General features: G+C 37.3%; 1 protein-coding gene across 1 annotated transcript; it reads left to right on the forward strand.

Annotated features, from left to right (window-relative positions):
• Positions 1 to 2,779: 2,779 nt before the first annotated feature.
• Positions 2,780 to 3,941, forward strand: LOC139431168 (uncharacterized). The gene is made up of 4 exons (XM_071198797.1): positions 2,780 to 3,226; positions 3,285 to 3,589; positions 3,648 to 3,739; positions 3,797 to 3,941. The coding sequence occupies exons 1-4, from the start codon at positions 3,163 to 3,165 to the stop codon at positions 3,912 to 3,914; spliced, it is 579 nt and encodes a 192-aa protein (XP_071054898.1). The 5' UTR covers positions 2,780 to 3,162; the 3' UTR covers positions 3,915 to 3,941.
• Positions 3,942 to 11,879: the final 7,938 nt, after the last annotated feature.

Consider the following 11,879-nt stretch of genomic DNA (forward strand, 5'->3'; position numbering starts at 1 on the left):
TCGAGGACCTCTTACATTTAGCACGTGAAACATTATACATGACGACACTAGATCTAAGGTCTGGTTACTGGCAAGTGCGTGTGCGAGAACAAGATCGTGACAAAACCGCGTTTGTGACACCGTTCGGAACTTATCGGTTTAACAGAATGCCGTTCGGTCTGAAGAATGCCGGCGCGACATTCCAGAGATTGATAGATCGTTTTCGTGCGGGCCTAAAGAACATCACCGTGTTGTGCTACCTTGATGACATTATAGTGGTTTCTAAAAGTTTCAAAGAACACTTAAACCATTTACGAGCCGTTTTCGAGAGACTACGGAAGTTTTCACTGCACGCGAATCGGAAAAAGTGTGTATTGGCATGTGAAGAAGTTAAATTCCTTGGACATGTACTGACGAGCAGTGGCATCAAGACGGATCCAGAGAAGGTATCCGCGATTACGGATATGCCCCCGCCAACTAACCTGAAACATTTGAGAACCTTCCTTCAAACTTGTTCCTGGTACAGAAGGTTCATCAAAAATTTTTCCGCGACTGCTAAACCATTAACTGATCTTACGAAGAAAAACACTAGATGGGAATGGGGTGACGCTCAACGAAAAGCTTTCCAAGAGCTAAAAACATTATTAACGTCAGCACCAATCTTAAGACAGGCAGATGAAAGTGATTATTTCATCATACGCACCGACGCCAGCGCATACGCCCTCGGAGCAGTATTATTGCAAGGTGAAGCAGAAGACGAAAGACCAGTGGAGTACGCCAGCCGTTTATTAACGACGTCAGAGAAGAATTATTCTACAACGGAGCGTGAAGCTCTGGCTTTAGTATGGGCTGTGACTAAATTTAGAGGATACATAGAGGGTTCGAAGGTTATGATAGCGACAGATCATCAGCCTCTACGTTGGTTAATGTCGTTGAAATCACCCAGTGGAAGATTGGCAAGATGGGCGTTGGTATTGCAATCATATGACATAAGAATTGTATACATACCCGGAAAGTCTAACGCCGTAGCTGACACATTATCGAGACCCCCCTGTGAAACCGACACCAACGATGTGTGTCTTTGTTACGTAGAAGTTGAACTACCGAGAGAGAAGGCATCCGAAATACGCAGAAAACAAGTTGATGATCCTGATGTGCTTAAGATCATCAATGCATTTGAAAAGGTCAGTCCTGATTTGCCAAATTGGACTAGTCGAGGTTATACGATGGTGGACGGAGTGTTATATAGATTCGTACCTGAATCCGATACCGATGAACCGCAACTGGTGGTACCAGCGAGCGAGAGAAAGCTTATCCTATACGAAAATCACGACGCACCAACTGCTGGTCATTATGGTGTAGACAAAACGTTCCAGAAAATAGCGTCCCGGTACTATTGGCCTGGCATGAGAAGACAGATAAGTGATTACATTTCGAGCTGCCTGGCCTGTCAGCGATATAAACCAAGTAACTTGAAGCCCGCTGGTTTATTAAGAACTCCTGTGGTGTCGCAAAGATTCGAAGTGATATCCGTTGATTTGTTTGGTCCATTGCCTACAACGACGAGTAATCACCGTTGGATCCTGATTATTGAAGACGTAGCTTCAAGGTGGGTGGAGCTGTTCCCAATTGTTGAGGCCACTGCCGAGTGCTGCGCTAAGATACTTGTCGACGAAATCGTTCTAAGATACGGAACCCCTCGGAAAATGTTGTCAGATAATGGAGTCCAATTCGTTAGTTCAGTGATGCAAAAGATGGCATACTGTTTGGGTATAACGCAGACATTTACTCCGTTATATCACCCCGAGTCCAATCCCGTCGAAAGGAAAAACAGAGATATGAAAACACAACTAGCGATACTAGTTGGCGAGGACCATTGCGATTGGGTAGATAAACTTCCCAGTATACGCTTCGCTATGAATACGGCTAACAGTTTATCAACTGGAAAGACTCCAGCTTATATAACGTTTGGAAGAGAGCTTCGATCTCCTGGCGATATAACACGAGATCTGCGAGCGATTGTGGAAGCAGAAAATTATGTGCCCCAGATAACTCCGCAATTATTAAAGTTAGCAGATACGTTGCTCGACGCTAGAGATAAAATAGAACAACGACAAGATCATGCCAAAAGGTATGCTGATATTAAACGCAGAGAGTCTCCCATTTATAAAGAGGGTGATTTGGTAATGGTGACGACACATCTCCTCAGCAATGCCAAGATGGGGAGAAGCGGCAAGTTTGAACCTAGACGAGACGGTCCATATAAAATCCTACGGGCGCATTCCTCAGCGAGCTACGACCTAGTTAGTGCTAGTGACCCTAATTCCATTGTGGGATGTTACCATGTCAAGGATCTGGTCCCGTTTAGGGGGAGACAGGGTGCCGAAGATGTGCCGGACCCTGAGCGTCCAAAAAGAAGAAGAGGGCGACCCAAGAAGAATGCTGGTCCACCAACGAGGGCGTAAAATGATGAACCAGAGGGGGAGCCTGTAGCAAGAGAAGAACAAAGAGGGAAGAGGCTTTGAATTTATCGATCGGTTTTACGCAAGTAATGCGACATCTGTCTTTACGACTTACCGTCGCCGAAGCCCGGTTCTACTCTAAAACGCTATAGGACGGTTGCAAGAGAAAAATTTGGTTTAGTTTATTCTTAATCTTTGACGAACTCGTTTCATGTGAGATAATTCGGACGAACCCGCGTAAAGAAACAATTATACAAAATTATTGCTTTTGTTTATTAATAAAGATCTTATTTCATTCTTTTTTTTAAACAAGTAATGTAATAGTTATTATATTTATATATAATATAAATTATAAATTACAAATATAGTTATATTTAATTAAATATATAATATATATATATTAATATTTGGCGAGGTAACGACGTCTTCATTTAGAAGCGCGAAGTTAATAAAGAAATAGTGATATTCAGAAACTTATTTTTGATGTTAATAAATGTACAGGGAATTCCTTTTTAACTTCTTTTCAGTAAAAAGGTCACTTAAGCAGGTACGTGGCTTACGAGTTAGTGCATTGTAAGTACACTTACACCGGCTTTGACCAATCATAGCCATCGATATTACTGTAACACAGGTAAGAACTTAATAATATATAAAGGTTCCTCAGCTATTGCAGAGATCAGTTGTTCTGCTTATCTCTTGTTAAAACCAGTGACCAGCGAAGATGCCGACGAAATTACTGTTTTTGGGCGATAGTAATTTTTGCCGAATGCTACGTACTATACAAAGTAAGTATTTGTTTTAACAGATATGAAGTTAATTCCTACTAATGGTGTATATTTTTAGGACGACAATCAAAACGGACAAGCAACGGAAAATATTTCCTCGACTTAGCAGTAGGCGGTCAAACAATACTAAAACTTTTGCGGCGCGCAAAGTGTATTCCAAAAACATGTTCCCCTTGGTTTTGTGGAGATATTGTTGAACGACATATCGTTATAATGATAGGAACTAACGATATACTCCACAAAACATCACCATCCCAACTAAAGTCCCAATATTCTCACCTCTTCCGCTTCCTTCTTTCCTTAAATCCTAAAGGAATACAAATTTGCACAATTCCTCCCTGCAAAAACTTCGAGTCTGTGAACGTAAGATATTATAATTTCTATGTCATGCTATAAATAAATACTCTCTATGCCTTTATAGGAAATCAATCATTACATTCGACGGTTTTGTGCTGAAAAGCAAATCAATTGTACCGACATTGAAGCAATTGTTAACAGAAACATGATGGAAGGGTAACACAACGTGAAAATTTTTCTTTTCTTATGTGTTTAATACAAATTTCTACACAGGGATGGCATTCACTTAAATGAACAAGGATTGGAAGCGGTTTGGAACGCGGTAGCAACTAATTATAATAATATTCTCAATCCATTACACAATTTAATTATAAGTAAAACAGACCATTAATATAATAAATTTCATTCTTTATCAAAAGTTTTTTTTTCTATCAAAAATCCACTCTCCAAATCATCCTAAAATTTCAGACAATCTCGGAAACCGTAATACATTACGGTGTTTGGATGGTTGATTTCAATCGCTAAAGGCATCCTCTAAATCATCCTAAAATTTCGTCAATTTTGGAGGTGCCCAACGGGGTCAAATTCACCCCCAAAGTCCGCGCCGCGCTGTATACCTATAGTGTCTAATAACACATTTTTTTTCTCGGAAACCGTAATACATTACGGTGTTTGGATGGTTGATTTCAATCGCTAAAGGCATCCTCTAAATCATCCTAAAATTTCGTCAATTTTGGAGGTGCCCAACGGGGTCAAATTCACCCCCAAAGTCCGCGCCGCGCTGTATACCGATAGTGTCTAATAACAGATTTTTTTTCTCGGAAACCGTAATACATTACGGTGTTTGGATGGTTGATTTCAATCGCTAAAGGCATCCTCTAAATCATCCTAAAATTTCGTCAATTTTGGAGGTGCCCAACGGGGTCAAATTCACCCCCAAAGTCCGCGCCGCGCTGTATACCTATAGTGTCTAATAACACATTTTTTTTCTCCGAAACCGTAATACATTACGGTGTTTGGATGGTTGATTTCAATCGCTAAAGGCATCCTCTAAATCATCCTAAAATTTCGTCAATTTTGGAGGTGCCCAACGGGGTCAAATTCACCCCCAAAGTCCGCGCCGCGCTGTATACCTATAGTGTCTAATAACACATTTTTTTTCTCCGAAACCGTAATACATTACGGTATTTGGATGGTTGATTTCAATCGCTAAAGGCATCCTCTAAATCATCCTAAAATTTCGTCAATTTTGGAGGTGCCCAACGGGGTCAAATTCACCCCCAAAGTCCGCGCCGCGCTGTATACCTATAGTGTCTAATAACACATTTTTTTTCTCCGAAACCGTAATACATTACGGTGTTTGGATGGTTGATTTCAATCGCTAAAGGCATCCTCTAAATCATCCTAAAATTTCGTCAATTTTGGAGGTGCCCAACGGGGTCAAATTCACCCCCAAAGTCCGCGCCGCGCTGTATACCTATAGTGTCTAATAACACATTTTTTTTCTCCGAAACCGTAATACATTACGGTGTTTGGATGGTTGATTTCAATCGCTAAAGGCATCCTCTAAATCATCCTAAAATTTCGTCAATTTTGGAGGTGCCCAACGGGGTCAAATTCACCCCCAAAGTCCGCGCCGCGCTGTATACCTATAGTGTCTAATAACACATTTTTTTTCTCGGAAACCGTAATACATTACGGTGTTTGGATGGTTGATTTCAATCGCTAAAGGCATCCTCTAAATCATCCTAAAATTTCGTCAATTTTGGAGGTGCCCAACGGGGTCAAACTCACCCCTAAAGTCCCATCCGCGGTTTATAATACTGATTTTTTTTCTCGAAAACCGTTAGGGCTTACGGTGTTTTGAAAATTGATAAAAATACTTAGAAGTGTGTTCTATTATGTGGTAGAATTTCGTTTAATTCGAAGGTGCCCATCAGGGCGAAAACATCCCTTTTTCGGGGGTGAGGGTTGAAAAATTTTTTTTTAACCAAATGGGGGTGGTTAGCTGTTCTTGAGGGTAAGAGTGACCTGTGTGTGAAATTTGGTTACCCAAATCGTATTGGTTACGGAATTATTAATGTTTTAAGTTTATTGCTGGGATTTATGGATAACTTCACACCAGTCCAAGTCTTCCGTGTTTTCTTCTTTATTACCAGATTTTACGCCAAAAATTCGTGTGTTACTTCGTCGCGTATACTGTTCCAATGCATCTAAATCGTCCCGTAGAGCACAATTTTCCTTTACCAGAGCATTTAGTTTAGTTTCCGTCTGTGTCACCTTTTCGCTTAACGCACGCAGACCCGACCGTTCAACAACTTTTTTCGCTAACGAGTTTATAAATTTCTCGTCTCCCAACAGCTCAGAAATTGTCTCTTTAATAATTGCCTTTAAATCGTCTTTTTGTTCACGTGTAAACGGCAGTTTTTCCTTTTAATATATACGGAAAACACTACACTTTCCTATAGGCACCGAACTGAAATATCTTTCACCTAAAGACTCAGTCAAAATCGAGACTATAATCGGAGCGACAACACACGCCGTTACACTCGCACCGCAATTCTTTACTATCTTTTTTTCTTAGGTGAATAAGTGAAAGTACTTACAGCGCTGTAGCGCAGTCTGATTAGACGACGGTAACGTTTAGTTGGTTATATAGTGCGAAGGACGTCGGGGCGTATGTTCGCTGTAGCTCAATCGGTTGAATGGATTCTGCTTGGGTTCTTCTTAATTCTTGAATTGGTGATGCTTGAATTTTTCAGTTGAATCTCATTTGCCGGGCTGGTTTAGTCGGGGTGAAGGGATAATTTTCAGGTTGTGACTTGGTTTAATCGGACTGGGGGAAGAATCTTCTAGGTTGCGAGTTGCTTTGATCGGGGTCACCAAATGTGGCTATGAAGTATTAGCCAACATAATAATAAAATTATAAAATTAACTTTTTGGCAGACATTTTATTTTGCGTCTGTTATGTTTTGCTTCAAAAACAATTGTGTGCAAATATAAAAATAATAATAAATGAAATACAATTTTATGTTTTTAAATGGAGCTGCTGCCACAGCACGCTACAGAGTTTAACCCTAGAATAATAACCCATGTAAAATTTACGTATTAATATTAACGGGCAAACAACATACCGTTAGTATTCTGGGATTAAGATAGGATTACCGAATGGGCTGAGTAAAAAATATTAATCGTTGCTGATTTTTCTACTGCTGTAAGTAACCCCCTCTATCTAATTTAAAAACAGTTCGAGATATCGTTATGAGCCAAAACACGTCGATATTTATGTTTTGTTAACCCTAATAATTTTGCATCAAAAATAGTAGTGTAGAAATGAGAGTTCTGGACCGGAAATTGCGCCTTCTCCGCGCTTCCGCCGCCAGCGAAAATTCGCGCGCCACCTGTTGGTAGTGAAAACTTGAGTCGGAATCTGCAGACGGTGGGTCGGGCGCCACCTGGTGGTTTTTAGTGTAAGCTTGTGGGCAGCGAAACTTTGGTAGGGTGCCATCTTGTGGTGTGTAGTGGAGAGGGACCTGTTATACCGGCATGCGGTGGGTGGTGAGTAGCGGTAACAGCAGTGGTAAGTTGAATAAAGTTAAGTTAATGAAGTTAAATATTGTGATGTACGTAGTACGGTGTAGAACTTTTGCGTAAAATTGATTCATGAGCTTTAACTAGCTTTAATCTCAAGTTTTATTTATTGATTTGAATATACCAATCTTTATTACATATTTATATATACAGATGAAATAAATACCATAATTTCTGCATTTATATTTATTTATTTATATAAAAAAGCAGAAACTTGAAATGCGTCAATTTTACGCAGACTATTTATCTAGGGTTAAATAAATAACTTACGGGGAAAACGTCATACGGTATTTCAAAACAAATACCGGAAGCTTATTACCTAACATAGTTGAATTAAAACTTTCAAATTATGTATTAAATAAAAAAAAAGTGATCTCAGTTAAATAAAAGAAAATAAATAAATAAAATAATAAAAATTTATTATTATTTAAATATTATTTTAATTATCAGTCTCACTAGTTCCGCCTACAATATCATCTCCAGAAACTATGACTAAGTGAACATAACAATTTTAAGATCAAATACATACAGTGCTAGCGTAAAGTAACCCCCCCCCCTGTTTAACTTCTGAACAGATTGAGATATCAATATGAACAAAAAAACGTCAGTTTCTATATTTTATCAGCACAAATATTTTCTTATGGAAAATTTTGGTATCACTTTTAGTTTTTCCGAAAAATGGAACAGCTTTGTTTTTTTAAATGGAACACCCAGTATATTATGGTATCTTTCGAAAGAATAAAACAATACGAATTCAACGATACCTCACAATCAAATATCGGTTTATTAGTTTTTTACATAAAAATTAAACAAAATGCGGAATTTCGCCGGAAAAACCAACGTATCTTCGTTGACTACCTGTCGAGATACAATGGGCCAGATAAATGGTGGACGGTCAGTTAAAGGTCGGTCTACGCTCGGATTAAGCAGGGTTAAAATCAGCAATTCTTTTAGAATGTTTTTATGAAACAATCAATACAAGAAAAGGATAAAAAGAAAGTTCTTTTTAAAACTTCTAAGAAAAAATGGTCACAACAACAATTTTAAAGTTTGTAGGTACTTTGAAATTTTGTATTTAAGGCAGCATGCAAATATTTTCCTTCATTTCTATCTTTGAATTCTACCCGACCAAGTATAACCAAAGAAAGGCGAGATCAAAATGGCTAGAAGGAGTTTAGAGCACAATATCGAAGCAATTTTAATATTCGCTCGTGCTGACAGAAATCTACATGACACAGAGCGACAATTTAAGGAACGATTTCCTGAACATCCAATTAGTCGAAAATATTTAAGAGAGCTTGTGAATAAGTTTTTGGAAACTGGAATCGTCGAAGACCGCAAAAGAACTGGTCGTCAGATATTAACAGAAGTATTTAATGTGCCCATGATGTCGTCTGCTGCTATCGCATCAACGTGTGATGTGTTAAATATTTCCGCGTCGTTGTTGGACGACGTGGAAATACTTAAAGATGAATAAATATCACCCATTTTAAATAAAAATGCTTCATGAATTAACAGAAGATGACCCTGATATAGAAGAACAGAATTTTGTGAGCTAATGACAAATATGGTTGAACGAAATCGATTATACTTGAAACATATTTGTTTCAGTGATGAATGTACTTTCTTTTTGGGTGGAAAATTGCATCGGCGTGATGTTAATCCACATGAATATCGTGACGTTATCACTCAATTTCATTAGAAAGTAAATGTTTTTTTTTCAAGACTTTTGCAAATTGTACAACAGAATTCTGACGATTTTGAAATGGAACTAGTGTTTCATCAAGACGGAGCACCTCCACATTATGCGCCAATGGTACGAAATTATTTTGATAAAAATTTTAATGGACAACAAGATCACCAGATCTGACACCTTTAGATTTCTTTTTATGGGGTTATCTAAAATCCAAGGTATATGAAATTCCGTTGGGTAGTATTGAGGATTTAAAACAAAAAATTATTGACGTCTGCCAAAATATTGATCACATGTTAAGCTCACATGTGTGAGAGAGGAAACACTACAAAGATGGTACCACTGCCTAGAAGTTCAACGTAATCATATCGAACAATTTACTTAATAGTTGATTCTTAATAAATAAAAAATTCTTTTATTATTCAATAACAACACTAAGCAAATTTTTCAACCGTTACCTATACTAGCAAAATCTTTAATAAGAAAATTTCATTTCTTATATTGACTTTTTTTCTTTATAAATATTTTTTTATAAAATATGATTAATTCATAAATTTAATATACTTCCAATCAACTTTTATTTCATTTCTAAAAAAAATAAGTAATTGAACTTGCAATTTTAAATCCGTCTTAGCTCGAGCGTATACCGACCGTAAACCTACTGTCCACCATTTACCTGGCCGATTGCATTACGACAGGTAGTCGACGAAGATACGTTGGTTTTTCCGGCAAAATTCCGCATTTTGTTTAATTTTTATGCGAAAAACTAATAAACCGATATTTGATTGTGAGGTACCGTTGGATTCGTATTGTTTTCATCTTTCGGAAGATATCATAATATACTGGGTGTTCCATTTAAAAAAACAAAGTTGATCTATTTTCCGGAAAAACTAAAAGTGATGGCAAAATTTTCCATAAGAAAATATTTGTGCTGATAAAATATAGAAACTGACGTTTTTTTGTTCATAGTGATATCTCAATTTGTTCGGAAGTTAAACAGGGGGGGGGTTACTTTACGCTAGCACTGTATATTAAACATTTTAAAAAATTTTACAGGTTAACTTTCAAGTAGTCAATTCCGAATTATATTCAATGTCACATGATAAAATTTTAAATTGTATGGAACATCACATGTTAAAATTAAAATGGTGAAATTTAAATTCAATTATATGTTTAAAATAAACAACTTATACAGTATTACGGTTGTATTTTTCGTAAAAACAAATTTAGCCCTTACCCACATTTTGTTTATTTTTTGTCCTTTATTGTTTTATTAGGAAAAATGAAAACAGACCAACCTCTCTCATTCGCTTGTTTTTATTTGCTCGGAACTAGTTTCGGCTTATAAAGCTATCATCAGTAGATATACTTGAGAATTGACCAGTGTAAGGGAATTAAAACAAAAGTTGCCCTTTTTCTTATAAGTTTAAAAATTCAAAAAGGTTCATGATGCAAAGGCAGGATATTAATATTAACCCTAGGATACTTAACCAATAAAATATCGTCATTTATATAATCCGGGCTTCTGAGACCCGTTATATAAAATCAAGTGTAGTCAGAACAGAAACAAAGTTATTGAAGTAAAACTTTATTTATATATATATATATATATGTACGTTACAAACGTGAGGTTAAATATGAAAGTGAACATTATTGTTAAAAAAAACATTATTGTTTATTGTTTTTAGGGATTAGAGAAGCATTTAGTGCACATTCTAATACTATGCTCATTACAGATATTATTTTTACAAGTAATACATAACATTGTGCTTTTACGATCAATACTTGCGGGACATACTGAGCATCTTTTTCTCTTAATTTTTGCACTTGTGTGAGCGGCTGGCGGACCACATATATCAATAAATCTGCTCATACACTCCCGGACAGTACGCCGTAGGTTAGGGTTAGTAGATCTTCTCTGCATATGTGGTATCACTAGTTCCTTCGCTAAATCTTTCAAAAACATTCTGCGTTTGTGAGTCACTCCTATGTTGTAGTTTGGATGTTCCTTCGTAAAGACTATATATGCATTGAGTGCTGCAACATCAATGATGTTGAAGAAAAATGTCATGGGCCATCGTTTACTTTGCCTCTTGCACGTCTATGTCGACACCATTTGATCCATGATGTCAACACCGCCCTTTGTTTTTTTATAATGAGAGATGATTTCAGGCTTCCTCTTAGCGTCGTCATTGATAGATGCGTCGTGGTGCATGGTGCTTAGTAAAATTACGCATTTGTTCTTTTTACGTGCGCAACTTACCATGGATACGTTATTTTGAAAACAAAACAATGAAGAGTAGACTACACGATCTTTTGAGGCTTTCATTTCTTTCGGAATGTCACGCTTGTTCTGACGTAGTGTACCCACAACAGTAATATTTTATCCCACAGATAAGTTGCTAGCGGAACACTAGTGAAGAAATTGTCTATCGTGAGATTGCGACCAGAATTATGAATGCCATGCACAAGACTTCAAGCCCCAGGTTTTCATGTGGAGGTTCTCCGGGCTGGCGACCAACATAAACTAAACCATCCAAAGCATAACCAGACGTAGATTCACACATCCAAAATATTTCAAGTCCATATTTTGTCGGTTTACTTGGCATATATTGAACGAATGTACATCTACCTCTAAACCCAACGAGTTGTTCATCAATAGTTAAATCAGTATCAGGTATGACGCAGGTTTTGCATTGCTGACACCATTGCAACCCTAATTATTTCTCAAACTATTAATGTTAGGCATAGGACATATAGAGTATAAAAGATGTAAAATGAGACGCCGAAGACGACTAAGTAATAAAATATGGGGGGTGCCATTTAAAAAAATGAAGTTATGGTAGTTCCAAATTTCGAAAAGTTAACGTGTCATAGTAAAGTGACCAAATGATCTAGACAGCCGTTCTTAGCACCAAAACATACTCCATCATGTTGTTTAAGCATGTTCTGAATCCTAAATAGATATCTCAAAAATCGAGTGTTCTATGATTTTTTGAACAAATGTCCGCTGGAGCAGATTTTTCTAGAAAAAATCGAATAACTCGAGAACGGCCGAATCAAATTGCAAAA

This window comes from Onthophagus taurus, chromosome 8 (genome assembly GCF_036711975.1).
Source record: "Onthophagus taurus isolate NC chromosome 8, IU_Otau_3.0, whole genome shotgun sequence".
In the NCBI taxonomy this organism is placed as follows: Eukaryota; Metazoa; Arthropoda; class Insecta; order Coleoptera; family Scarabaeidae; genus Onthophagus; species Onthophagus taurus.

Excerpts from the sequence above, each read along its gene's own strand:
- LOC139431168 (XM_071198797.1), top strand. The coding sequence starts at position 3,163 with ATGCCGACGAAATTACTGTTTTTGGGCGATAGTAATTTTTGCCGAATG. Across the intron at positions 3,227-3,284 it reads AATGCTACGTACTATACAAA|GACGACAATCAAAACGGACA; the intron begins GTAAGTATTTGT and ends GTATATTTTTAG. Across the intron at positions 3,740-3,796 it reads AACAGAAACATGATGGAAGG|GGATGGCATTCACTTAAATG; the intron begins GTAACACAACGT and ends ATTTCTACACAG.